Source organism: Aspergillus karnatakaensis (genome assembly GCF_047715665.1).
Source record: "Aspergillus karnatakaensis strain CBS 102800 unplaced genomic scaffold BJY04scaffold_7, whole genome shotgun sequence".
NCBI classification, from domain to species: domain Eukaryota; kingdom Fungi; phylum Ascomycota; class Eurotiomycetes; order Eurotiales; family Aspergillaceae; genus Aspergillus; species Aspergillus karnatakaensis.
Window position 1 is genome coordinate 691,290 of NW_027395719.1, and position 27,488 is coordinate 718,777.

The following is a 27,488-nucleotide window of genomic DNA, read 5'->3' on the forward strand; positions in this document are numbered from 1 at the left end:
AGCCTTCGGAGCACAACCGCATTCTCAGGTAGTTATAACAAACTACGCCTTGAGCCCGAGTTTGAACAGAAAAGCTTTTTTGTCGACAGCGCAATCATGCAGTACGCCCCGTTTGCCTCAGATATAGAGCTTCCATTCTACACCGCACTCGCATCCCACAAAATCAACCATGACAAGCTCGATGACTCCGTCCGCAACGTTCTGGGGCTTTACGAGATACGAGCCATTGATTCTCCGAATGTCTCTTGCCGAATGCAAATACACGGGAATGCCCTCACAAGCGATAGGTCAGTCCGCGAGCCTTTTGAGTCGCTGGCTAGCCACATACCTGACTACCCACAACGCAGCGCGCCAGCTGGCTATTACCGAGCCGAGGGAACCATAAAGAACTTCAATACCATCGAGGAGTATACAAACGCCAATAAAACAGACATACTCCAACAAGCTGGAAAGATGGTCAGTTCAGTCACCGCCACATCCCTCTGATCAGTGATAATTCTGCGCTCTTAGATATGGGATGCCATAAATGACGGAACTATCTATTCGTGCCCTTCGCTGCTCTGTTCATTTATCGCTCTATCATACGCCGATCTGAAGAAGTACAGGTTTCATTACTGGTTCGCTTTCCCCGCAATTCATTCAGATCCCTCCTGGATCCCCCTCGAAACTCTTCTGGGCGAGACGGGGCGCACGAAACTACAACACCTATCCAGTGCGGAGAATCTGTCACTTGCAAAGTCCGTTCAGAACTGGTCTCGCAGAGTTGACGATCGGCAACACGGGTTCTTCCTGGCGCGAAGGACCAAAGCTCATGATGGTCACGGCGTTTCTTGGAAGATCTCATCTCTCTCGGGCTACGAGGATGGGTTCTTTGACAGCGCAGACTTTGAAGATTGTTTCACATGCTTTGCTGATCCCTCAAATTATCATGAGGCGCCTGGTTGGATGCTACGCAACCTACTCGTCCTCATAAGACGGCGCTGGAATTTGACAAAAGCCCAGATCTTGCGCTACCGTGACGGGCCATCTCAACGTGACGAGAATCGTAGTATCGTGATGCCTCTACAAACAAAGACAGCGCATGCGACGAGCGATGAGATGCCCAAAGTAACCGGATGGGAACGTAATTCCACGGGGAAGCTGGCGGGAAGATTTGTTGACTTGCCGGAATACTTAGATCCTAAGAGGTACGGTAACAACTGGGAGCAGTTAAAACCAGCTTTATAGATCCTAGTCTAACACCCAGCACAAAGGCTCGCCGATCAAGCTGTCGACCTCAACCTCAAGCTTATGAAATGGCGTATCAGCCCGAATCTTGACCTTGAGAAGATCAAAAACACAAAATGCCTTCTGCTCGGGGCAGGAACGCTTGGAAGTTACGTTGCGCGAAATCTGATGGTACAGGCTTCTGGTTTACTGTCTGGTGGTGTCATGCTAACAAGGTCAGGCCTGGGGTGTAAGAAGAATCACTTTCGTAGATAATGGGTCGGTCTCGTTCTCGAATCCGGTAAGGCAGCCACTTTTCAACTTCTCCGACTGTTTGGAAGGTGGTGTGAAAAAGGCGACTCGAGCCTCACAAGCTCTTTCGGAGATCTATCCAGGAATTGAATCCGTCGGCCACGTACTCGCTGTACCTATGGCGGGCCACCCGGTACTAGACGCAGAGAGGACACGGTCGGATTTTGAAGTCCTCAAAAAGCTGATCGATGACCATGATGCCATATTCCTTCTGATGGACACACGGGAATCGCGCTGGTTACCAACCATAATGGGAAAGGCCGCAGGCAAGATCGTAATGAATGCAGCATTAGGTTTTGATACTTTCGTTGTGATGCGTCATGGCATCGCAGACCACGAAAACCCAGGAGGAGAACTTGGGTGCTATTTCTGCAATGATGTTGTTGCGCCTATGAATGTGAGTTAATATTTAGTGATTCCCATGTCCCGTGCTAAATCTTCAAACAGTCTCAAAGGGACCAAACATTGGATCAACAATGTACGGTTACTCGGCCTGGTGTCGCTGCCATAGCATCGGCACTTTTGGTTGAGCTGTTGGTATCGCTTCTTCAACATCCACTAGGACCTGGCGCAGGGGCCCCCCAGACTCAGAGCGGCGACAAAGAGGATATAGATGGCCACCCACTGGGACTCGTCCCTCACCAGATCAGAGGATTCTTATCCACCTTCGAAAATGTTCATGTCGTGGGTCGAAGCTACAAATGCTGTAGCGCATGTTCCCCAAACATTGTAGATGAGTACATAAGAGAAGGATGGGATTTCGTGCAGAGAGCGTTGAACGAAGTCGGCTATGTCGAGGAGTTGAGCGGTCTTAGTGAGGTATGCTATCCTTGCTGTCCGTCATGCAACTTGGCTAATCCTTGGAGGTTCAAAAATCGGCGGAAGCAGCATTGGCCGACATCGAGTGGGACGACGATTCGGAAATAGAAGAGATAACATCGCAAGGAAACTGAGTGTAGCTGATAAATATGCCCGAAGCCTCCACCATGCCCCTCCACGCGGTGTTTCCGGTGCAAGAAGCTTGTTCGTGGTGTGGTGAACCACTAGAAACTTCCGTGTACATCCTGCTTGTTTGCGTTGAGTTTACGCTCGAGGCCAATGAAATATGCCTCCTTGGATTCCTGTTAGCGCAGTCAGTAAGATTCTTAGCCAATGCATGCTAGACCGCAAACTCCATACACTGCGAGAAGATTCCGGCTTGAGCCTGTGCACTCTTTGAAATAACGCTCTAAGCTGCTTCTCAAGATCTTTATCTTCGGCTCCTTGGTAGAATTTGCACACGAAATGTCCACCTGCTCGAAGGACCTCAAAACTAAACTCCAGAGCAGCACGGCAGAGGTCCTTCAGTAGGTTATTACACGATGATCATGAAATTAGGCCCGGGGGTGGAGCTCACCATACTTCCGGCGTGGTCTCTAAAGGTTAGCCCGCTAGTATTCATCATCCTATAATATGGATTACTTAGACTTCGTTTCCAGAATCCACTTGTTTGATGCCAGGGTGCAGACATATCACTGAGAACTACATCTACCGTTCCTTGGCTATTGGAACGGCCATCTTCGTTGCCTCCAGAATTTTCCCGCAAGCAGACTCCGCCGAGTCTTGCCTCGAGTACAGATTCCATGGCTCCTCCGGGACCAACGGGATCTCCAGTTGACCCCTGAGAATAAGGTCTGCCCCGGCGTGGATCACGAACAAAGTCTCGGACATAAGCCTGCACCTCGGGATCAAGGAAGTTGCCTTGTATTGTGGATACCCCTCGGGGTGGTTGGCTTGGGATTATGTCAACCCCAAGGACCCTACCATTAGGTTGAGTTCGAGTCAATGCCACCTAAAAATGAGTCAACCAGAGCGCAGTTCTTATGAAAACGGCGGATATACCTGCGACCACGACCCAGGAGCATATCCCTAGTAATTGGGGCGACGTTAACGAGTGTGTCTTCTTTGCATTATATTTCAAGGGAGCCGTACTAGATCAACGACAGTTTGGCCAGATTTGAATAATCGGTATTTCTCATCTATCTGCGATCAACATAGTATTAGAGCGCAGAAGTGTCTATACGGGCGATATCCAGCTTAAAATACCTGTAGAAGCTTGAATGCCGCACGACTTTTGAGTCCCTGTACTGCCGCCTCGCGCGTGAAATGATCCTTCAGCTGCCGCGCTTGCCATCGCTTGGAGGACGATAACCTTATTTGTAGGACTTGTCGAGTCCTGTGGATACATTTGATACGGTAGCCTAGGCTGGGAAGGAGTGAAACGTTCATGGCCGCACACTGATGGGTGAGGATGGTTGTGACATTAGTAGGAACTTAGGAAGGAAAAGATTTGGTAAGTAAGTTAGCGGATGCTTGTTCCCCAGTCGATCCTCCGCTAGGTATCTTGGCAGTAGGATTCGAGAACCTACGTACGTCATACATATACAGCGCTGCAGCTGGATTGGAGATATATGGAGCTCCAAGCAAGTAGCCTTATTATAGAATCAGCAATAATTATCCACACATACCGTCAGGAAGACATATTCACGTAAACTCTTAACTTGAACAGGTATCTAAAGAAGGTGCCAGATACAAGGAACTAAAAGATATGGCCGAGCAAGTGAGAGACATCCGCCTGCCTCGCTGGGTTCAGCACTACGATAAAGCCAGGTAACGAAATGACCTATGATCGTTTTTTGTCCCGTTTCAGGGGCGAGAATCCCACAGGACCGGTAAAGATACGACTACTACCAGTCAAGCCTGTGGTTCCCATACCAGCAAGTTTTCGGCCTGCCTTTTTCGCGTCCTGTAAAGGGACATCTTCCTCGTCCTCATCGAATAGGCTCCGATCACGCTGCAAGCCCAGCTTACGTTTTTTGGTTATAGCTTGTTTCTGCCCCATGAGACGAGTAGTTTGGGCATGCTGACTTCCACTCTCATCAGGGCTGTCCCATATCTTCGACTTCTGCCTCACTCTGGTATCTTCTTCAAGCGCACCCTTTGCGAGACCCTGTTGCGCCGGTTTGTTTGTTTGTTTCACAATCTGTTGCTTCAGCTGCTCCGAGAGTGTAGTCGTACTACTGCCGCGATTAGTAGTCTTGAGGAGGTCTTTTGTTTGACCGCTATCATTGGCATTGTGAAGACCATTGAGTTCATCGTCAGAGCTTGAGGATTCCTCTGGTCCCGTTGTGCGGTTTAGAAAGGGCGTAATAGAAAAAGACGACTTGTCACCAGGCAGTGTGGAAGATCGTTTCTGCTGATCCTGGACGCGAACAGCCCCAGGTGTCGCTATTGTTAACTCAGAGTGCAAACGATCTAACGTGTTGGAAATATTTCCACGAGGTCTTTCGGTGGAAACTCTAACGGTGGTGGTGCTTCCCCAGTCCTCTTGCTGCTGCTGAATCGATGTATCTTCTTTACGAAGACCTTTTGAAAGTGCCGGATTTTTCCTATGACTAGGTACCATTTTCTCCGCGAAAGGTGACTCTTGAGCAAGGGATGATGCAGTCTTCGGCCTGAGGTGGGGATCTTGCCTGGGACGGCGTACTAGTTCAATTTCTCGTCGAGCTTCTTCGAGCTTTAACGTAAGTGCTGCAACAGCATTCGTTTGCTGGGATTCTTTCGCTAGCGTACGTTCGTGTGCGCGCTTCTCGCTCTCTAGCTGCTCCTTAAGCGCAATCAATTGCCGGGTAAGATCCTGTTTTTCTGCAAGAAGAGCATTGGCAGTGGAGCTTTGGGATTTGAGTCTCTCCACTTCCGCCTGCATGATCGACACTTCCTTTGAAAGACGAACTCTATCTGTTTGGAGCTTCTGGGACTCGGCAGCAACTGCATTCAAGGACGCAAGTTCACGCTGAGTAAACGATGTTAGGTAAAATATCTTCGAGACAAGGTGCACTACGTACACGGAGGTTTTCTATTTCACGCGCCGAAATCTTCGCTTGATATTGTAGTCGTTCAAGCTCCCTGGCAGTTCCTTCGACCTGAAGGCGGGCATCGGATTCTCCTTCCCTGGCCCGAAGCACCTCCCGCGTCACCTGGTTCAACTGCAGTTGTATCCTTTCATTCTCAATGCAGAGAAGCAATTGCTCCACACAGCGGGCTCGATCACGCTCGCCATCGAGAAGTTGTAGTGTACGTGCGTGGACTTGATTATACTCCTTTTCGAACCGCGCTGTCGCAAGGGCCATCTCATACTGACGGGTTGCAAGTCAGTGTAAATGGCATACATGGCGGGAAAAATACATACATCGACGTCGGCGGCATTGTCGAGGCTGGGGGTTAAGAGCTCCATAGTGAGGATAATGAGTCGCGTGCGGAAAGGAAGACGCGGAGCAGACGCGCGGTAAAATGCTGGAAATGCGGGCAGGCAAACAGGTTAAGAAGTTAGGAGACTCAAAATGGTAAATAATAAACTTAAGGTAGATAGATAGGTAGGGTAAGACTTGGATGAAAAATCCTGTGGGGATTCGTGAGTCTTCCTGTCTAAGTAGTTATGGTGGAAGTAACTGCGTACGGTATTTAGGTGTGGGCCCAACCGTGTTGTGGTAACTAGGTATCAGTAATGGATAGGAGTAGTGGACACCTAGCCTGAGACTAAGATGACCCGGTATTGTAGCGCGGCCATGCCACTGCTCTCTTCAACGCCGTCTCATCAGATGACATTGCTCCTTATGCAGCAGTGAGCTCCTGAGAAGGTTATTTCATAAATAGCGTGTCAAGATGAAGCTCTTCAACCTCATTACCTCGCTCCTTTACGTTATCCCCTTGGCTCTTGCCGCCTCATCGAACCAAGACAAGTTTGAACGATATCAGTCTCTTTCTCGCCTGGCGCCTATCGAACTCGATGACTCGTCCTACGATGATTTGACTTCGAAACCCCGTGATTTTTATGCAGCCGTCATCTTGACGGCTATGGAAGCCCGTTTTGGATGTGCACTTTGTCGAGACTTCCAGCCTGAATTTGACCTTATCGCACGAAGTTGGAACAAAGGCAATAAAAACACAGAGGTGAAATTGCTGTTTGGCACTCTCGACTTTACCAAGGGGAAAGCGGCATTCCAAAAGGTGGGCCACAAATACGACATGACACCAAGTATTCAAGCTAACGAGGCAATACAGTTAATGCTTCAAACCGCTCCGGTCCTTCTTATCTTTCCCCCAACCGCTGGGCCTTATGCCAAAGTTGACGACAGTCCCTTGCGATTTGACTTTACTGGGTGAGATTAAACCTTCTTTGGCCGTGAGCAAAAGCAGATCCTTTGCCTAACCATCATTACTCTCGCATTAGCCCAATCTCGGCCGACCAAGTCTATTCCTGGATCAACCGCCAGCTTCCTGATGGGCCGAAACCACCGCTCGTTCGTCCTATCAACTATACGAGGATAGTTTCCGGTATCACGATTCTGATGGGAGTTGTGACCCTGTTCACTGTGCTGTCACCTTACGTCCTTCCATTTATAAGGAACCGAAATCTATGGGCCGCTTTTAGCCTTATCGCTATTCTTCTATTCACCAGCGGTCATATGTTCAATCACATTCGAAAGGTACCCTACGTTGCAGGTGATGGGAGGGGAGGTATCAGCTATTTTGCTGGCGGATTTTCAAATCAATTTGGGATGGAAACCCAGATTGTTGCCGCCATGTGTATGTTATTTCTTCTCCCGTGGCCCCATATCGCTTCCAAATGCTCTCGTACTAATCTTACTTTTGGAAAGATGCTGTGCTTTCATTTTCCGCGATAGCCCTAGCAATGAAAGTTCCCCGCGTCGCGGACAATAAATCCCAGCAAGTGGCAGTGGTCATTTGGGGGGCTGTTCTACTTGGGACATACAGCTTCCTCCTGAGCGTTTTCAGGGCCAAGAATGGCGGGTACCCCTTCTTCCTTCCGCCATTTTAACACAATTGGCGGGAGCTACTCGAATCTACCGCCTAGTTGGACCCGGGGTTGTGTAGACTATTTCTTAAACTCGAGCTCCACCGCGGGGCGAAACATCCATCCATGATGGATATCAGCATGATTGAGTACGGACTTTGACAAAATCGATCGCCCTTCGCTCAGGCCCATAACATGCGAAACTGCGCCAAACTGCGCCAAACCCCGGCGGGGAAATCGAGCTGTATGTAAGGTCACAAGGCCGCAGGCTGCGCAATTGAGACATAAATATACAGTCCGAATTCTAGCTTTACCTTTGAGTTACAGGCGTAGATCCATTATTTGCGCATGTCTTCTAGCTACCATGGATATGTATTCTACCGCACTTCGTGGTTGATGTTGATATAACCAATTCAACTCTATTCAAGTCTAGCGGTTCATGCAACTATAGGGGAAATTTGTATAGGAAATTTTTACACACGAGCAATCAAGTCTGCAACGGATTCAAAGTGTAAGAAAGTTACAGCTAGGATTCCTCACTTAACTTTGATTGGGGTCCACGGGCAGCGGCTACGGTACTAACCATGGAAGTTAGATCCATTATTCGCTCCCTGGTTTAGCTCCCCGGTTTAGCTCCGTCAATTCACCACGCCGCTCCCTTATGTTTGAAGACACCTCACCGTGAAATCACTCTTGCTCTGCCCACCATGCCAAAGCCGGTCGCAAATGCTGGCAGTATGCTGACACCAGCATTATCTGGAACTGCTATGTTGATATTCGTGCAGTTGGCTTCTAGGCTCTTCATTTTCGGCTCCAACCAAATGATACTTAGAAGTCTATCGCCATCCATTCTGGGTATCGCGGCACAGCTCGATTTACTTATGATTTCGATTCTCTTTTTCTCCAGAGAAAGCATACGAGCTGCCATCCAGAGGCAGCCTCTGCAGCCCATAATTGCTTCTCTAACTACAGGCAAAGGTGCGAACAAGGCAAGCCATGAACAGATACATAAAGCCCATGCCCAGTCCTCTCAATCGATAGTCAACGTGTCTTATCTAAGCATAGCCATTGGAGCTGTTATGACAATGGCCTTTGTGGCGTTCTATGTGCATTTTGCTTCAAGTGAAGTCTTGGAAACAGCCTACTATCATATGAGTGTAGCTGTTACAGCTAGTGCAGCCCTCATAGAACTAGGCTCCGAACCATCATTTACTGTGGTACAGCACTATATGATGTATAGCGAGCGAGCAGCTGTTGAAATAAGCGCCGCATTTTCCAAAAGCTTGATTACGTGTGCGACCTCTACATGGGCTGCCAGGGGCGGTCATGACCTAGGTGTCCTGCCCTTTGCAATAGGTCATCTATCATATTCAGCAATACTGTTTTGTGGCTACTTTATGGTTGCAATAAATCGAGCAAGCCACGGGGATTTCTCATTGAGGTTGTCACGATTAAGATCCAGGTAAGATATCATCATCTCAGTTTCCTGGTGACAGCCGAGCAGTGAGTAACTGGTATCAGTGAAAAGTCAACATACCTCGCGGACAGATTTTCATGGCTGCTGCTATCATTGTCCGCAAACATTTTTTTTCAATCCGTGGTAAAACACCTACTCACTCAGGGTGATTCAATGATACTCGCGGCCATGACTAGCCTACAGGATCAGGGCATATACTCCCTGGCATCAAATTATGGCGGATTGCTAGCTCGTGTCCTATTTCAGCCAATCGAGGAGAGCAGCAGGACTATCTTCTCATCACTCCTCGGCACTAAAGAAGGTCAAGGCCGGGATGCCAACATTAGGGCCGCAAAGACGCATTTATTGTATATTCTGCGTGACTACATGGTAATATCAGTTTTGATAATCCCACTAGGTCCATCTTTGGCTCCTAAGATTTTCCATTTTGTGGGAGGGCGTCGATGGACCGCTCCTGAAGTCAACGGCCTACTCTCCCTTTACTGCTACTATATTCCTTTCCTAGCTTTCAATGGCATCATTGAGGCATTCGTCTCTTCCATTGCAAGCCCGGCGGAGCTTCGAAAGCAAACTGCATGGATGACGTTGTTTTCAGGACTTTTTGCTCTTGCGGCTTATCTGTTTTTGTCCATTGGTGGGTTGGGCGCTCGAGGGCTTGTCTATGCCAACATCGTAAACATGTCCGTCCGAATCATCTGGAGTCTTTCGTTCAGCCGACAATATCTACGGCAAAACGAATCCGACCTGGCTATAACTGAGCTGGCCCTTCGGCCAGAAACCTATGCTGCTAGCGCGATCATGGCTGTGCTGTTATCAGAAGTGGCCTCCAATCTTGACTCCAACGCAAACCTCATTCTCTTCGTTGGAGGGGGTTTTTATATCCTTTTAGTGTAAGTATATAACACTTCGTGGAAGAATGATTGCTGATATATGGACACCTGTAGGTTATATTTCGAGAGAGAGCATGTTATAACCCATTACAACAAGATCTATAAGTTTATCGGAGCAAAAAGAATAAGGACCAAAATAGAATGAATGTGGGCAGACGGGTATATCATTAATCGTCAAACACAATCTTTGTTGCCGCCTTGCCAGGCTCAGCATCCTTGAAGAAGGCACCATAGGCGTCATGCTGCTTCTTCTTGACCGTAGATCCGAATTTGAGTAAATCTTCCGGAACTTCTTGATTCGCTGCTTTGAGGACGTTTATTAACCTATGAAATATCAGTATCGATAAGTTGAAGCCCAGAAATAAACGAGCTAAAGTTGAATGTGATGCTTACGCGCCAGATTGCGCTTTGTCAGTTTCCGTGAAGAGGGTTATAGCATGTCCATCAGCGCCAGCACGACCAGTCCTGCATTGAAGAAAGGATGTTAGCGTGAATTTTAATAGCTGCAGCATTTGGTTGTAGACTTACCGGCCAATGCGGTGCACATAGTCTTCAACGGTGAGCGGGAAGGTAACATTAATCACCAGCTTGACATGGGGGATATCAAGACCACGAGCGGCAACATCAGTTGCAACAAGGACAGTTGCAGCACCAGATTTGAAAGCATCGAGACTTCTGAATCTCTCTTGTTGGCTTAGATCTCCGTGGATTCCCGCTACTTTGAAACCCTTGGCTCGAAGTAGCCTTTCGACTCGCATAGCCTCCTTCTTGTACAAGCAGAATGCCAACATTTTGTCTGAGGTCCCTCTTTGGTGTTTGTTGAGTATCTGTACCAGCCTCTGCTCCTTCTCATGCGGTTTGACTACCTCAACAACCTGTTTTATCCTACTGTTCGCACGAGGGTCCGCAGAAGGGTCGCCACCGATCGTGACGGTGACCGGACTCGCCATGAAAGTCGACGCAAGCTCTCTGACAGCGGGAGGCCAGGTAGCCGTGAACATGACAGTCTGACGCTTGGACACCGGCATAACAGAGATGATATCTTTGATATCCTGCTCAAATCCTTTGTCCAGCATACGGTCTGCTTCGTCTAAGACAAGATACTTGACCCTGCCGAGATCCAAAGAGCCGTCATTCTGGAGGTCCTTGAGCCTTCCAGGCGTTGCAACAACAACAGCAGCAGTCTTCAGAGCCTCTCGTTGTTCGTCTTTCCTGACACCACCATAGATACAAGCAACTTGTACGTCCACTTTTGCCGCGAACTTCAGCAGCTGGTCATAGATCTGCATTGCGAGTTCTCTTGTGGGCGATATTATAACTGCAGCTGGTCGACATGGCTTCTGTTTGCTCTTGGTCTTCTTTAAGTTGAGCACCTTCCTCAAACAGGGTAAGCCAAACGCTAGGGTCTTCCCGCTGCCGGTTTCTGCAATCCCGATAACATCACGCCCAGCAAACAAAAGGGGCCAAGTTGCCGATTGAATTGCGGTGGGCGAGGTGAAGCCCGCCAAAGGAGCATAGAGCCCTCCGTTGCCCTGAGGCAAATATGAGAACGACGTAATTGGACGCAGCGATATAGCGTCCGGGAAGGAATCCGTAATGTTGATAGAGTTATCGGAAAGAAACTTGTCGATTTCAGCTTGCGGCACATCGGCGAGAGCTGATGATTGGGAGTAAAGTGGCTCTTCGGATTCCTGTTTGGTACGCGTCGTAGCCTTGGATTTTTTGCTTGGCCTGGGATCCCCAGAGTAGTCTTGGTGGTCACGTTTGGCCATGATTATGCTGCCTTCGTCTGATCTGAATGAAATGTAAGTCAGAACAGAAGCACAAGCACCCCAGGAGGCTTTTTTTTTTTCCCAGAATTTTCAATCTTGTGTCCAGACTCCTGAGAACAGTAATTATCCAGCCAATCAGAGAAGGCTTGGCACGCAAAGGCCAAGAGCCGGGCCCGCACGCGGCAGGTGGCCGGGGTTGAGTGAACTACAACAACTTGTATGTACTGGTCCTGGAGCAACACCTAGGCCCTGAAGTCTCGCGCATTCGTTTCTCTCCCTTTCATATGGACCTGGATCAGTGATCACAAACCAAACAGAATCAAGCTAGTTCTTTGCTCAAGCTGAAAACTTCGTAACACTATTGATGTCTTGTTATCCGCCACAATATGCTAGGTTTTAGCAAAGTGAGAAGCCACAACTCGCGCAAATTTCAAGTGTACGGAGTACAGGAAGAAGTATAGCCAAGGCCACATCATGCCACCGCTACCGCAAGCACGGGTGCGAAATCAGCAAGTTCCGTCATCCGATCGAGTAAGTAGAGTCTTGACTATCAAATACTGTAGCTATCTATCACGTCTGCAAGGCGTGAGGCCTCCTCGGAATAATTGACAGGTCTCGCGGATGTGACTTGATATCGAATTCTAGATGGAATATGATCAGTATTTGATTCAGAACGGAGTAAGCTAAGACTTACCGTTGCTGATCCCCATAATTATCTATCTTTGCTCTGCATCCGAACGTCCAGGTGCAACAGTTGGCATTTTGGATTATGTCACCAACAGCTTTGTCCTCGTTCTGTTGCAGCTCCATCAACTGATCTGCACTTGTGCCTGTTAACAGTCTACCGACATCATCAAAGCAGTTCAGGTAAAGCTGGCCGGTATGGTCGCTGACATTGATGAGCATTATGTAGCGATACTCTGGCCGTGGATGGGTCTTGTTACAGCGTTCACATCTCCATTGGCCAGGGTCGAGCTCCGTGACCTTTTTATTGCAACCTTCCGAGAGACAGGCAGGGTAGCACATATTATCTTGCTTTATGTAAACGACAGTTGCTCGGAGTGAGAAATAAGCCGGTTCATCTGACATGCCCAAGTGCTCTTCGCGAATTTGAGCTATTGTTTTGAACTGGTCACGCTTGGGACTGGACATCGTTCCCAAAGAAGATGCATAGGAGACGAATTCTTCACCTCTGCCCTGCGCGTCGTACCAGCCCTTGAGCCTGTGGGCTTCTTCAATGTCTGGATCTATAGTCACCGAGCCGGAACTGAGCAAGCTAAGGCTTCTTCCACCGAAATCGGAAACTTTGACACCTTTGAAGGCAACCACGGATTCTGGCGGGGCGTTGAAATTAAGTGCGGTGGTTCCCCAGATAGTCAACCGGACGGAAAATCCTGAGCTATCGACCAAGGTAAGCTCTCGTTTATCGTAGGGCTTTTTGGTTGTTTTCGAGACAATCTGCGTCGTATCTGCGACTGCATTTAGAACCCCTATGACATCGATCGTCGTATCTTTTTCAACGGATTGTAGGTTGCCAATAGTTGTGAAGTTGAAGCGTACTTGGGGGACATCGTTCTGTTCTTCTGCCTATGATAGCATTAAATAATGACGGGTGGATGACTCGCAACTTTACTCACCTTTTCAACAACCGTGTCTCTCTCAAAAGTAAGCTCATAGTCATTGTTGAGATTAGTAAACTGTTTCTTGGCAAACCGAACAGCGCAGGGGCTGGATATGTAATAAACACCCCCCTCCTGAAAAAGATCGTACAGCTTGGTGCATTGATCGTTAAAACCGGTGGCTCGAATTTCGCCACTATCGTCCAGTAAGTTGACACTGAACAAAGTTCCGTCACCATTCCTTCCATGCCAGTTCTTGATGGGAGATTTGCTAGTGCAGCGGGCTTTGATGGTCCACTTGTTGGCATATGGAGAAATGGTTTCGATGGGATAGATAGTCGAGGGCGCAGAGCCTTGTGGTGCCCGAGGTTGTTGGGGCCGGGTATTGAGTTGCTGCGGTACGTTCTGATTCTTGGTTCCGTAAAACCCGTTGCTGGAAATTGTGGTGGGTTGGGGCTTCTCATCCTCTTCGAACTTATGCTCAAGCGGCTTTGGTTCACCGATCTTCTCCGCTTCTCCTAACTCCTTTAGGACGTCGAGGTCCAAAATGATAAGGATCCTATATTATAATTAGTGCGTAATTACAAGTGTGTAAGTGAGCACCTACTTTTTTCCTTTGACAGAATTCGCCTGAAACTGCTTGAGCCTCACGAAACACCCTTTGCGAAGCGAGCCATCTGTGACAAAATGATTGGCCTCTAATATTTGGTTAGAGCATTTGACGTCTGGGAATTCGAATTACGCTCTCAACATACGGATTGCGAGCATGGTCTGGACATAATTCGATATATCGCTAAACACAACCCTATATCGCTCCTGGTTGTTTGCTTGAGGCGGTAGAGGCTTCACTTGGACACATTGAACTATGGGTTCGTGAATTTGGGGCTTTGTATCATCAAAAATAGCGCTATCAGACAATTAGCAGTTTCACAACTGATGTATCTGAAGCAGTAAGGTAGGACAATTAGATACCTGAGGGCCCCGACAGAAATATGGGACGCTTGTGAAGCCATCGTGTCTGTACACGCACCGAGTTGGCGGTTAAACTGCTGAAACTCTGTATCAGGAGGCGGGCGGGGGATGCAGGTCTTGACCAGTGATGGATGTAGCAAAGAAGATTTATGGCCGAGAGATCACCTCCTGAAAGGTTTGGTAGGTGACCGAGGAACTTTTGAATCGATGTGATGAGGAAAGTCCAGGACGCGTCAACGTTCCTGGCCACCAGACGCGAGGGCCGATTGAACAAGAGACGCGTTAAGTGGTTATCCGCTTGTGACCCCACAACCTAGTACGGAGTAGGTTCAGCTTGCCTTCCCTACTTCCAGGCTTCAGGTGTGTACCTACCTACCCCACCTGATGATCTCAATGCAACACGCCCATCAAAACCCTCCTCTCAGATAGGCTACCAGATTGCAGCACTTCTCCGTACGTACTCTGCGGTGGCGAGGGTTTTGTTAGTCAACGGCCAGTCAGTTGCCAGAAACCAGAGGCATCTGTTGGTAGTCTTGATTCGCGGCCTGAGCCTAGCTCTCATCTTCCGACCTGTGTACCCCTCACATTGCGCCCAGGATGACGACTTGCTTTCATAGAGACTCGCCAGGTGAGTAAGATATATGATTTCAGTTGTGCACGAAAACGCTGATAACACCCAACTCGATCCAGACCTACGACCCCCGTCAGCCTCTGAAGCCGTTTACCGAGAGGACTGTACGCAATGTTTTGACTCCATCGTCTGTGGCCCCTTTCGCTCGGCATATGCCTCTTTTGACAAATGACTAGGATGACGAGTCTGGCCTCAACGTTTGTCTATATTGCTTCAATGGTGGGTGTAGTGGATCAAGGGATCATGCGCGATTGCACTACGAGCGATTCGGTCACCCTTTAGCACTAAATATTCGAAGAACGCGAAAACAAGTCCAGGTACGTGGTTGCACCTGTCTTTTTGCTGGTTAAGTGTGGTCTGAAAGTACTAAGGGGACCAGCGAGAGGAGCCACCACATAAGATCTCAAAACTCGCCATAAATGCAGAGACGGATGAGGATCGTTATTATACACGTACCCGTGTTATGTGTTATGCCTGCGGACAAGACGATGTCGACAAGTCCAACAGCAAGTTGCAATTAGTGATCGATGGTGTTATGAACGCTATCACCTATTCGAAAAAAGAGGAGATAAAGGCGTGGGAGCAAGAATTTGTCCCTTGCGAGCATACCCTTGGCCTAGTCCAGCAGAAAAACAAAAACGTCGAGTCACAAGGTAATGACCAATTATTGGCCCAGCCCAGCTAGTCTAATTCCTCCCTGCAGATCTCAGTCAGTGCTCCATGTGTGATCTACAACAGAACCTCTGGCTATGTTTAGAGTGTGGCAACCTAGGTTGCGGTCGAAGCCAATTCGGAGGTACGGGTGGTAATTCGCATGGTCTCGCACACTTTGATGCAACATTCCATCCTGTGGCAGTAAAGTTAGGCTCAATCACTGCTGATGGATCGGCTGACATCTATTGTTATAAATGCAATGAGGAAAGGACAGATCCTGACCTTGCAACACATCTTGCTCATTGGGGAATCAATTTATCGAACCGCGAGAAGACTGAGAAAAGCCTCATGGAAATGCAAGTTGAGCAAAATCTCAAATGGGATTTCACAATGACGACGGGAGATGGACATGGACTCCACCCGGTGTTCGGAGAGGGCTTGACGGGGCTATCAAACCTCGGAAACAGCTGTTATCTATCTAGTGTTGTCCAGTGCCTCTTTGATCTGCCGGAATTTCGGCTGCGGTATTATCATCCTGGTGATCAGCCGCCTTTCTCTGAAGCACCTGCTTCAGATTTCGAGACGCAACTACGTAAATTGGCGGATGGAACTCTCTCTGGACGTTATTCTCGACCAGATGATAAAATCGTTACATCTCCTGAACCACCTGAAGTTACACATCAAAGGGGGTTGGCGCCATCTATGTTCAAGCACTTAATCGGCCGCGATCATGCCGAATTCTCTACTATGAGGCAGCAGGACGCGTTTGAGTTTCTTCTACACGTATTCAAGCATGTTACTATGTCAAAGCACCCCGTTGGAATGGCCAACCCCATTGAGTCTTTTAGATTCAGCATGGAACAGCGACTCAAATGCTTGAACTGCAGGAAGGTTCGCTACAGGCTTGACGAACAGGACAACATCTCAATCCCAGTTCCTGTCCGTCGTTTGGCTTCTCAGGACGATATTAGCTCTTCTGCGTTTGAACCTGTCACTCTCGGTGAGTGTCTAGATGTCTTCACCGCTGAGGAGGCTGTTGATCTCCGTTGCCCGTCCTGCGATAGGCAGGAGAAGTTTTCCAAGCGCTCTGCATTCAGGACAATGCCGGCGCAACTGGTTATCAATGCTCGACGGTTTGAGTTGATCAATTGGGTGCCGACGAAGCTGGATATCCCAGTTGAGGTTCATGACGAACCTATCGACTTGAGCCGCTATCTTTCTGCTGGTCCGGACGAAAACGAAGAGATGCTCCCAAATGACAAGGCCTCTGGGAGCAATTTTGAGGCCGATGCGGATATACTAAACCAATTGCTCGGGATTGGATTTCCGCAGGTCAGATGTGAGAAGGCTCTCTACTCAACGGGAAACTCGGATGCCGAAGCTGCAATGAATTGGCTTCTGTCACATATGGACGATCCGGATATAGACGAGCCGATGGTTCACAAGCCGACCGCAGGATCTGGGGCAAGTAATGCAGACGCAGATCTTACGCAAGTAAGACAGTTGAACGAGATGGGTATTGACGATTCTCGTGCCAAGCGGGCATTAGCTGCCACCGGGGGAGACATCAGTCGAGCCATCGACTGGGTTTTCAGCCATCCCGAAGATGTGGGCGAAGGTGTCCAAGAGCAAGAATCCACAGAAGCCTTGGGTGCCTCAACTACAACTCCTGGGTCGGATGCCAGACCGGCAGTGTACCAACTCCGTTCAATTATTTGCCATAAAGGCTCTTCAGTGCATGCTGGGTAAGTTCACATACCCTTGGTGCGATGATTGAACAGTATTAATAAGTTGGATAGTCATTATGTTGCGTTTGTGAGAAAAAAGTTGCCGGGAAAATCAGAACCGTCGTGGGTCATGTTTAATGATGAAAAGGTCGTGGAGGTCGATGACATACAGGAGGTGAAAAGATTCGCCTATCTCTATTTCTTCTCGAGGGTGTAGGAGCAACGCATAACAATAGCTAGCGGCAACCATAGCTTAGGTTCCAGAACCATCTTCAAAGGACCAAAACACGATAGCAATCTTGTTTAGTTCAATGCATAAGTAAGAAGCATGAAGAGGATATGTAGTAGCTGGGTGTTAGGCCACCACGGCCGCTGCAGCGCCTCAGGTGTATATCTGGGGTCTGACTCGGGGCACAGGGCACTTGTCTTCAGATATAGGGTACTAACCTTAAACAGAATTAATTAATTAGGAATACCAAGTTATCTTTAAATATAATATAATTTATTATTAATCTAATTTTTATAGTAGAATCCTGTACTACCTAATAGTAGAATTTTATATTATTATTTTAGCTTAAGAGGTTTGTAAAAGTAAGATTAACTTTAGTTTATTTAAAAATTTAATAAAATTTAATTAATATTTGTTAGGTGGTGGCCACTAGTCATGTGTTCATGTAGATAGCTAGTACAATATATAGTACTATTAGTTAGTAATATAACTAAGTTACTTACTTTAAAAAATTATAAGAGTATAAAATCTTAGAAATAACTTATTTTAATAAAAGAAGTAAGAACTTATAATATATAGTTTATATAATTTTAAAAAGCTAAATACTAATATATAATAATAGTAAGGTAATTATAGTAAAAAAAATAATATACTAGGTAAGTATTAATAATAAAAATTTGAACAAATTAGTTTTTTTTTACTATATAAATAATATATAAAATAAGTATTTAATTTACTAGATCAAGAATTAGGCTAGTTTAATAATTAATTCTACTGGTATCTTATTTTAATTTAATATATTAGGTATAAGTAATAAAGGTATTAATAAAGGTACTAGTAATAAAAAAACTTTTTGTTATTATTATAAATTATTATAAGGCCTAATAATATTAATTAGATAACTTAAAAGGGTTAATTAATTCTTAAGTAAGTTAATAATAAATTAATAAAAGTTTAGAGCTATTTAAAAAAACTAAAATATAAAATTATAATATAAAGAATATTTTATAAGTATATTAATTATTTTAACTAATTAAACGTAGTTATATATGCTTTATATATAAAATAATAAATTATAATGATTCAGAGAGTATATCTATAAAAATTACTTTATAACTTAAGGATTAATTATCCTAAAAAATAATAATTTTCTTATAAGTCATTAATAAAGACCTGTTACAGAAGAACCAACCTCTGGTTTCTTCCTAACCCTAGTAACCTCTTGTAAGCTCGCAATACTTAACTTAACTTACTTAATCCTTTCTCTAAATAGCTTTATATCTAACTAGTATAAAGACTAGTTATAGTTAAGATTAAGCTTAGTTAAAATAAGCAAGGCCAAGTATCTTATATATAAAATACTTATAAAGTAATTTATACGAGTATATTACTATTCTAAAAATAACTCTAAGATAATAACTTATATTAATTACGAAGAATAAGTAAGACTAGATATAATAATAATAAGTATTCTTAAGTATCCTTTATCTTGACTACTATCCTGACTACTAACCCTTATAATAATCCCTATAATAGTTCTTAATAATTACCTTTCTAACTATTATGCCTTATAGTAGTTCCTATAATAGTCTTATATAACCCGCGGCTTTTCTTAGCCTCCTTTTACTTACCTAGTAACTTTCTACTAAGATATACTAGATTATTATCCTAGGGTAATAGCTATTATCCCGTGACTACTATTTTTTCTTAATAGTAGTCCTTTTTTTAATAGCAGTCCCTTCTAGACTATTATCTTTTCTTAGTAGTAGTTCTTTATAAACTACTATCTTCTTAGGGTTCTTATTTTTTTTAAACTACTATTTCCCTATAACTATAATCTTAACTAACTCGCTATTTTTTCTCCCTAGCTATCCTAGCCAGAATAGCTATCCCTATTTCTATCTTATAACCCCGCCTTGCTAGGTTCTTAATACTATTCCCTTTTTTTTTACTTTTCGTCCCGAGAAGCATAAGTAGCGTAGGTTCCCGTCTTTTTAGTATTAGTAAGTTTTCCTCTTTTCTTTTACCTTTATAATAGTTTATAATATCCCAAGTTACTAAAACCTTAAAAGCTAAATATCCCTGTTATAACAAATTTGCCCTCCAGGCTAACTTTATTAAGAAAAAAAATATTTCTATTAATAATCCTTATAAATACTACGCTCTTGCTAGTTTCTCTTGTATTATAAGCTTGTCAGGCAAGAACTATACTTAGTATACCCGCCTTAGTCGCAAGTACAAAAAATAATTTTATAATAAGCGTAATTAGAATAAAATAAAATAAAATAATAATAAATACTCTACTAAGCTGGACGCCGCGGAGGAGGAGTTAGAGCGAGTAATAGCGAAAATCAAGCGTCTTTATTAGATAAAGAAATATAATAAGGAGCGCGGTATTAAAATATTAGCTTATAATAGTGCTTTTCTCGAGTAATTTAAAAAAAAGGATTTATTAACTACTAAGGATTACTAGGAGCTAGAGCGCCTTGTTAATAAGCACAAAACTACTTAGCTTGCCACGATTTTAAACTTAACTAGTCTAAACTAGATAATTAGGTCTCTAATATTCTAGTAGAACATAGATTTTTTTACTTTTAAGATCCCTAGTAGTACTCCTAAACCTTCTTCTAATAACCTGTCAGGTTCTTAATAGGTTCCTAGGTATTTTTAAAGGTATTATATCCTTTCTACTTTACTAGGTATTAGGTTTTGCCGCTAACTTACTTATAGTTTAGAATCTTTTTAATTTTATATTCTACTTTATCTATTTCTTTAACTTTTATATATTTAGCGAGTTTAGTGTTAACAAGTACTAGTTCTAATAATAAGATATAAAAAACTAGGTATATATATTTTATTAAAGCTAGTAGCTTTAGTTAATAATTAACTATTCCTAGTTACTTCTTAACTTTAAATAGTCCTAAGCAGACATGGTCTAGCTTTATACTTAATTATTTTATCTTAATATTTTATTATAAGAGAAAAACCTTCCCCCCCTTTTTTAGATCTAGTCCCTTAGATCTTTTCTTATTATAGTAGGTTACTATCTACATATTAATAAATTCTAAGTTTCTTAATAGTTAGGCTTAGATTATTTTTAATTTATTTATAAAAAGATTAGCTTCCTTAGCTACTAGTTTTCTTTATAATAGTTCCTTATATATACTTAGGTAATATCTATAATTAGCTTTAAAAAGTATTATACTAGTTATATTATAAACTAAATTATTATATGCGAACTAGGCTATTAGTAGGTTATCCTCCTAGTTATCTTATATATAGTTTATATAATACTATAGGTACTATTTAATAGTTTAGTTTACTCTTTCTATTTATTTATTAAATTATAGTTAATATATAGTAGTTATTTATAGCTTAATCCCTATTTAGTCCATAACTAATTTCTAGATTTTTATAGTAAATAATTTATCCTTATCTAATATAATATATTTTAGCATATTATAATTTATAATAATAATATTAACAAATAGGCGACCTATATCCCTTATAGTTATAGTTATTATTATTAGTACTAGGTAAATATATTTTATAAGTTAGTTTATAATAATTATAAGATAATCCTTTCCTAATATTATAATTAGTAAAGGACCTATAAAGTTAACTATAATTTATTCTTATAGTTTTATTAGTATTTCTAGGTTCTGTAATTTCTTATATAAAGCATGCCTTGCAGGCTTGTTCTTAATATAACTTTTATATTTACTAATATATTTTTCGACCTTTTTCCTTATATTTTTAATATAATAGTTTCTTGTGATCTTCTCGCATATTTTATTAATACTAAAATATCCTTTTATTAAACTATTATAATATAATAAAATAATCTTACTAATTAGTGTAGGTAAGATATAAATTAGTTCTTTAATCTGAATTATACTATCTTAGTATTTAATCCTATTATTTAATACTTCTAGGATTTATTACACAAGCTTATTATTTTTTAAGGCTTTTCTAACCTTATCTAAGACTTCTAGTCCGCTAACTTCTATTATTACGGCCAGGATTATTAGGTTATTTCTAAGTATTTTATTTTTATTAACTTATAGGATTACTAGTTTTAGACTTTTTTTTTTATTTTTATAGTCTAGTCTTTAGCTAAGAGTATCTACTTGCGCGTTTTTAGTTCCTTTATAATATATTATCTTGTAATTAAACTATAATAATAGTTCGGCCTATCTAGCTTATTTTCTTATTAATACTTTAATTATTATAAAGTAAGTTAGATTCTTGTAGTCGGACCTAACTATAACTTAGTACCTTATACCTTCTAAGTAGATTTTTTAATATTTAAATATTATTATAATAACTAGTAGTTTTTTATTATAAATATTATAATTTGCTTCTAGTAACATAAACTTCCTTAAATAAAAAACTACTAATCTTTTCTTACTATTAATTCTAGTTTAAGTTATTACAGCTCCTAAAATATAGTCTAATATATTTGTTTTTACTATTATAAGTAGAGTAAGATTATATTACTTTTAAATTAGTAAATTAGTTAGGTTCTCTTTAACTCTCTTAAAAGCCTGTTACTACTTATTAGTCTACTTATAAGGAACATCTTTTTTTAATAGCTTAAATAGAGGTTTTATATTATAAGCGTATTTTTTAATATAGTATTAGTAATAGTTTAGTAGACTAATAAATTATTATAATTCCTTAAAATTTTTTAGGGTAGGCTATTCCTAAATTATTTTAACCTTTAACGCTTCTGCCTAGATACTATCCTTAGTAATCTAGTACCCTAAAAACTTTATTTCTTTAATATAGAACTTGTATTTCTTAAGCTTATATTTAAGATTTGCTTTTTATAACTCTGCTAATATTTCTTATATATCTAGTATATATTATTTAAAGGTTTCTAAGTAAATAATAATATTATTAATATATATATATATACATCTAGGCAAGACCTTCTATAGTACTTTTTTAATATATTATTAGAATAATACTAGTATATTAGTTAGCCCGAATAGTATAACCTAATATTTATAAAAACCTTATTTTATTTTAAAAGTAGTCTTCTATTCTTTTCCTTCCTTAATCCTAATATAATAATACGTGTTAGTTATATTAAGTTTTATAAACTATTTTACCCCGTGTAGTCTATCTTAGATACTATTAATTAAGGATAAGGGGTACTAATCTTTGATTATTACGTTATTAAGTAGTTAGTAATTAATATAAAGTTATTCCTTTCCTCCCTTTTTTAAAATAAATAGGACCCCGTGTTCTATTAGAGATTTTAACTTCTGGATAATCCTAATAAGTTTTTTAGTATTAATATATTCTTTTAATAACCTATTATATTTATTATTTAGTGGGATTATCTATTAGTAATCTAATACTTTTCCTTCCTAAATAGGTATAGTATAATCGTGGGGCCCGTGTAGTAGTAGCACCAGGTTCTTAAGTTTCCTAAAAATATCTCAAAATTAACTATACTCTTTCAGGACTTTCTAGAGTAGCTTAGTATTACTCGTGACTACTACCAGCTACTAAGTATTTTCCCTATCTTTTTTTTTATTTTTTATAATTTTATAGTATTATCTCGTTTTACTAATAGCCTAACTAGGAATATTTATTAATTATACTTGCTTTAATAATTACTTTATTATTATAATAATAAAAATAACTAGACTTTTTTCTTTTAGGGTTATATAATTATCTCTAAGTATTAACTTTCTTATAAGTTATCTAACTACCCGCCTAATCTTATTCTAAGCGTGTTACTAGCTACTAGCCCTAACTAGTACCTTCTTTATTTATAAGTATTTCTTTCTTTATTAAAGTATCTTCTTATTCTAATTAATATCCGGGTTATAATTCTCGAGCTACAGGATCCCTAATATTATATTATACTTGCCTAAAGAAGTTATGTTAAAACTTAGTTTATAGTATTTCCTATATACTACTATAAGTAATAATACTAATTAAATTATTAGTTTAAGAGTTCCTAAGTTCTTGCTATTTAATCTATTAATTAGCGTGGGAACTTTTTTCCTTATACTTAATAATTTATAAAAGTTTATAAATTTAAGGTTTATAAAGTTACTAGTTACTCCTAAGTTAATTATAGTATTTACTAGCTATCTATTAACCTAGATTAATAATTTAAGATATTATCCTTACTATATTACTACTAAGAATCCTGGCAAAACTAGTTCGTTACTTTTTAAGGATTCTAGCTCCTAGTCGGGTGCCCTTTTATACTATAATAATATTAGTACTAGTCCTGCCTCCTTCTTTCTTATATTATAATAAAAATATAGTATTTTATAGTAGTAGAGCCATGTCTTAAACGTATAATCTAGGTATCTCTTATACCCTTTACACGTGTAGTTTATCTAATAGCACAGGTATTCTATATTATCTTTAATATATTTAGGTGCGACCGGGCTATATTCTACTAGGTCTTTTAAGATATTATACTATAGTACTAGATACCTTCGTTTATAATAAATAACTTATAATTATTAGTTATACTCTAGGTATTTAATATAATACTTGTAATTATATTATTAGTAATAGTAATATTTATAGTTAAGTAGGCTTTTTTATTTTTTACTAGTTTCTCTTAAATTATTATAATAATCTTGGTTATCTCGCCCGCAGGCTCTACAGAATTATAGATATTTATTATAAAACTATTTATATACTACCTAATCCTTATTAGTCCTGTCCTAGTATATTAGCCGGATATAATAATATTAAAACATAATTTATTACTAGAGTTATTATTATTCTTGCTTAATTTTAGTTTTCTTATATTCCTAGTAATTTTATTTTATAGTATTAGGCTTTCTCTTATTATCTAGTAGCCTGAAAAAATCCTTAAATCTTTCTTAAGTAAAGTTTTTAATTAGGTTTTTAGGTATCTTAATAGGTTCCTCCTTACTAGGATTAGGGCCTTCTACTTAAGTACTAAATTATTTATTAAGGAGGTTAAAATCTTATATAATAGCTAGGAATTTACTATACTTTTTTTCTTAAACTAGCTTAGTAATAGATTTATCTTTATAAATCCTATCTAACCTCTTAACTTAGTTATTTTACAAAATCTATTAAAGTTAATATTCCTTAATATAATACTTATATATAAGCTTATAAGCCTTATTATTATAACTAGTATTATATTTTCTAGCCTAGACACGTATATAAGCTTCTAGCTCTATATTAATTATATTATTAAAGACTTATTTATTTTATTTACTCTAATTTAGAAGTAAGTTACTTAGGTATTCCCTTACTCTTAACTTTCTAGCTTAGTATAATATATACTTAACTAGCTCTTTTATTTCCCAGGTAATTCTTATAGCTTTTTTATAGGTTAGAGGTATATTTATATTTTTTATATATTTTACTTTTTTTAAGGATATAGTAAAAAGGTCTTCTTCCCTAGTTATATTAAGTATTATTAGCTTTATAATAGTATTTAATTTTTTTTTTATCTAAAACCTTTATAATTTTTCTAGCCCTACTTCTTTCTTTAAGAGTAGTCTACTACTTTATAGCTTAATTTATTATAAATAAAGTATAAATTCTTTTTTTAGTACTATTCCCTTTTTTTCTTAGAAAATATTATATTAAGATCTATTAGTTAAGGTCTGTAAGGATTATTATATCCCTAATTTCTTAGCTAAAATTATTATCTAGTATTAGCGCGATTCCCCCTAGTCCTGCTAGATTAATAAAAATATAATACTTAGTATTTATTATACTAGTATTAATAGTAACTTCCTTTCCTTACTTACAGGTCTTAAAGTTAGTTATTAATTTATATTACTTACTTAACTATTTCTTTAATAGTTTTAAGTCTATTTATAATAGCTATTTTTTTAAGGATCTTTTACTTAAGTCCTTTCTTAAATTACCTAATAAAGGCCTTGTCGTCCTAAGATATGCGCGATTATAACTACGCGAACTTAGATATATAATAAGATATATTACCTGTCTGCCTTAGTTATCTTATCTTTTATTTAGTATTTTAAGTAGTATTAATATTACTAAAAGTATTTTTTAAGTATTTCTTAAAGATACTATAGTCTATAAAGATTTCCTTAGTATTATTAGCTATATTATCTATGTTAGTAGTTTAGTATTCCCTTATAAAGGGTTTAAACTATTTATACGCCGCCCTAGTAAAATAAGTAAAAATAAAAAAAACTTTATTTCCTTATCCTGTAAACTTATCTTTATTAATATTAAGATAAGTATTTATCTAGGTCTACTAGTACCTAAGCTTAGATTAAGTATTATTAAAAGGCTTAAGAGTTTTAAGTTTTATAGTCTTCGCGGTAAGCTTATTATTAAGTTCGAGGACCTGCTCCTAAAGCTATTTAATTATTCCTTATATATTACTAGTAGAAGTAGTATTATATTAATTAAGGTTATTAATTAAGTTATTAATAGTTACGGCTTAACTATTAAGCTACTCTTATATAGTGCGAATAATAGATTAAAGTTACTTTATATTAGTAAAGAATTAGTTAGCTTGCTAATTTCCTCTAGAAGCTATAATAATAATTTATTTTAAGTTAAGATAAGATACTCGTGTTAACTAGTAATTAATATATTATAAAAAAACTAACCTCTAGTTTCTTCCTAACCCTAGTAATCTCTTATAAGCTTGTAATACTTAACTTAACTTACTTAATCCTTTTTCTAAATAGCTTTATATCTAACTAGTATAAAGACTAGTTATAATTAAGGTTAAGCTTAGTTAAAATAGGCAAGGCCAAGTATCTTATATATAAGATACTTATAAAGTAGTTTATACGAGTATATTACTATTCTAAAAGTAACTTTAAGATAATAACTTGTATTAATTACAAAGAACAAGTAAGACTAGATATAATAATAATAAGTATTCTTAAGTATTTTTTATCCTAACTACTATCCTAACTACTAATCCTTATAATAGTCCTTATAATAGTTCTTAGTAACTACCTTCCTAACTATTATACCCTATAGTAATTCTTATAATAATCTTATATAACTTATAGCTTTTCTTAGCCTCCTTTTACCTACCTAGTAGCTTTTTACTAAGGTATACTAGACTATTATCCTAGGGCAACAACTATTATCCCGTAACTATTATTTTTTCTTAATAATAGTTTTTTTTTTAATAGTAGTCTCTTCTAGACTACTATCCTTTCCTAGTAGTAGTCCTTTATAGACTATTATTTTCTTAAGATTCTTATTTTTTTTAGACTACTATCTCCCCGTGACTGTAGTCCTGACTAACCCGCTGTCTTTTCTCCCTAGCTATCCCTATTTCTGCCTTGCGACCCCGCCTTGCTGGGTTCTTAACAAGACCTTAGATATATTAATAAAATATATAATATTATTTAAAGACTAGTAATAAGCTATATAGTAATATAATATTATATTATTTATATAAAAATTTAAAAATAAGAAGGGATATATATATATATAATGTAGCTATAAAATATATAAAAATACTTAAGAAGATTATTATTATATATATATAAGAGTTAGGATAGGCTTATTTTAAATAGTATTTATCTTTTTAATAACTTAAAAAAACCCCTACTATTATGATTTAATACTTTAAAGTTATTAACAGGACTCTATATAGGTATTAAATACCTTGTTATATATTTAGGCAGGCAGGCAAGTAATTTAAAGTTTTTATAATTTTTATTAAGTTTTTAACTAGTACCATAAGAACTTTATAACTACTAAATAAATTATTATTATATTTAGTAGTATATTTTTAAACTTATTTGGTAAAAATTTTTCTGCTAGATAATAAAATTTTTTTAAAAAGTGTAAGTTAATAGCCACAGTACATTAATAAGAGGCATAGAGATATAATATATTTATTAAAGATAGGGCTTTAATTAATACTAAATTAATTATTAAGGTCCTTTAAAGGGGGACCTTAGTACTTTCATATAAATAATATAATTGTATAATTTTACTATTTAAGTAAAGTATATCTTAGGCTATTATAATTATATACTTAAAATATTATAATAATTATAATAACCTAATAATTATCCTCTTTTTCTATTAGATTATACTATTATAATCTAGCTATATAATTAGTATATATTACCTACTATTTAAATACCTAAGGTATTACTATAATTAATATA

At 39.4% G+C, this 27,488-nt stretch overlaps 8 protein-coding genes across 8 annotated transcripts; 4 read left to right on the forward strand and 4 right to left on the reverse strand.

Moving 5' to 3' along the window:
* Positions 1-96: 96 nt before the first annotated feature.
* Positions 97-2,777, forward strand: BJY04DRAFT_231873 (putative autophagy ubiquitin-activating enzyme ApgG; the record flags this gene model as incomplete). The annotated part of the gene is made up of 7 exons (XM_073719642.1): positions 97-287; positions 348-456; positions 511-1,187; positions 1,254-1,398; positions 1,448-1,915; positions 1,966-2,337; positions 2,385-2,777. The coding sequence occupies 7 exons, from the start codon at positions 97-99 to the stop codon at positions 2,469-2,471; spliced, it is 2,049 nt and encodes a 682-aa protein (XP_073575198.1). The 3' UTR covers positions 2,472-2,777.
* Positions 2,206-3,786, reverse strand: BJY04DRAFT_231877 (FtsJ-like methyltransferase-domain-containing protein; the record flags this gene model as incomplete). Its single annotated transcript, XM_073719643.1, has 5 exons — positions 2,206-2,639; positions 2,698-2,859; positions 2,915-3,349; positions 3,490-3,540; positions 3,604-3,786. 5 exons carry the CDS (start codon positions 3,784-3,786, stop codon positions 2,562-2,564), a joined length of 909 nt encoding a protein of 302 aa, XP_073575199.1. The 3' UTR covers positions 2,206-2,561.
* A 242-nt stretch (positions 3,787-4,028) lies between these two features.
* Positions 4,029-6,009, reverse strand: BJY04DRAFT_180849 (uncharacterized protein). Its single transcript, XM_073710120.1, has 3 exons — positions 5,747-6,009; positions 5,403-5,693; positions 4,029-5,350 (listed from the first exon to the last, which is right to left on the reverse strand). The coding sequence occupies exons 1-3, from the start codon at positions 5,789-5,791 to the stop codon at positions 4,181-4,183; spliced, it is 1,506 nt and encodes a 501-aa protein (XP_073575200.1). The 5' UTR covers positions 5,792-6,009; the 3' UTR covers positions 4,029-4,180.
* Positions 6,010-6,056: 47 nt separating this feature from the next.
* Positions 6,057-7,864, forward strand: BJY04DRAFT_180850 (OST3/OST6 family protein). Its single transcript, XM_073710121.1, has 4 exons — positions 6,057-6,564; positions 6,619-6,716; positions 6,788-7,143; positions 7,215-7,864. The coding sequence occupies exons 1-4, from the start codon at positions 6,220-6,222 to the stop codon at positions 7,394-7,396; spliced, it is 981 nt and encodes a 326-aa protein (XP_073575201.1). The 5' UTR covers positions 6,057-6,219; the 3' UTR covers positions 7,397-7,864.
* A 149-nt stretch (positions 7,865-8,013) lies between these two features.
* BJY04DRAFT_147185 (putative nuclear division Rft1 protein) lies at positions 8,014-10,208 on the forward strand. Its single transcript, XM_073708808.1, has 3 exons — positions 8,014-8,834; positions 8,894-9,739; positions 9,794-10,208. Exons 1-3 carry the CDS (start codon positions 8,080-8,082, stop codon positions 9,882-9,884), a joined length of 1,692 nt encoding a protein of 563 aa, XP_073575202.1. The 5' UTR covers positions 8,014-8,079; the 3' UTR covers positions 9,885-10,208.
* On the reverse strand, positions 9,936-11,595 carry dbp3 (RNA-dependent ATPase DBP3). Its single transcript, XM_073708809.1, has 2 exons — positions 10,268-11,595; positions 9,936-10,204 (listed from the first exon to the last, which is right to left on the reverse strand). The coding sequence occupies exons 1-2, from the start codon at positions 11,509-11,511 to the stop codon at positions 10,129-10,131; spliced, it is 1,320 nt and encodes a 439-aa protein (XP_073575203.1). The 5' UTR covers positions 11,512-11,595; the 3' UTR covers positions 9,936-10,128.
* A 205-nt stretch (positions 11,596-11,800) lies between these two features.
* BJY04DRAFT_147224 (replication factor A subunit protein RFA1) lies at positions 11,801-14,356 on the reverse strand. Its single transcript, XM_073708811.1, has 6 exons — positions 14,103-14,356; positions 13,886-14,037; positions 13,738-13,828; positions 13,149-13,689; positions 12,206-13,098; positions 11,801-12,152 (listed from the first exon to the last, which is right to left on the reverse strand). Exons 1-6 carry the CDS (start codon positions 14,141-14,143, stop codon positions 12,062-12,064), a joined length of 1,809 nt encoding a protein of 602 aa, XP_073575204.1. The 5' UTR covers positions 14,144-14,356; the 3' UTR covers positions 11,801-12,061.
* A 1-nt stretch (position 14,357) lies between these two features.
* On the forward strand, positions 14,358-17,374 carry BJY04DRAFT_147204 (ubiquitin-specific protease UBP14). Its single transcript, XM_073708810.1, has 6 exons — positions 14,358-14,730; positions 14,793-14,860; positions 14,910-15,050; positions 15,113-15,386; positions 15,437-17,132; positions 17,187-17,374. The coding sequence occupies exons 1-6, from the start codon at positions 14,700-14,702 to the stop codon at positions 17,329-17,331; spliced, it is 2,355 nt and encodes a 784-aa protein (XP_073575205.1). The 5' UTR covers positions 14,358-14,699; the 3' UTR covers positions 17,332-17,374.
* The last annotated feature ends 10,114 nt before the right edge of the window (positions 17,375-27,488 follow it).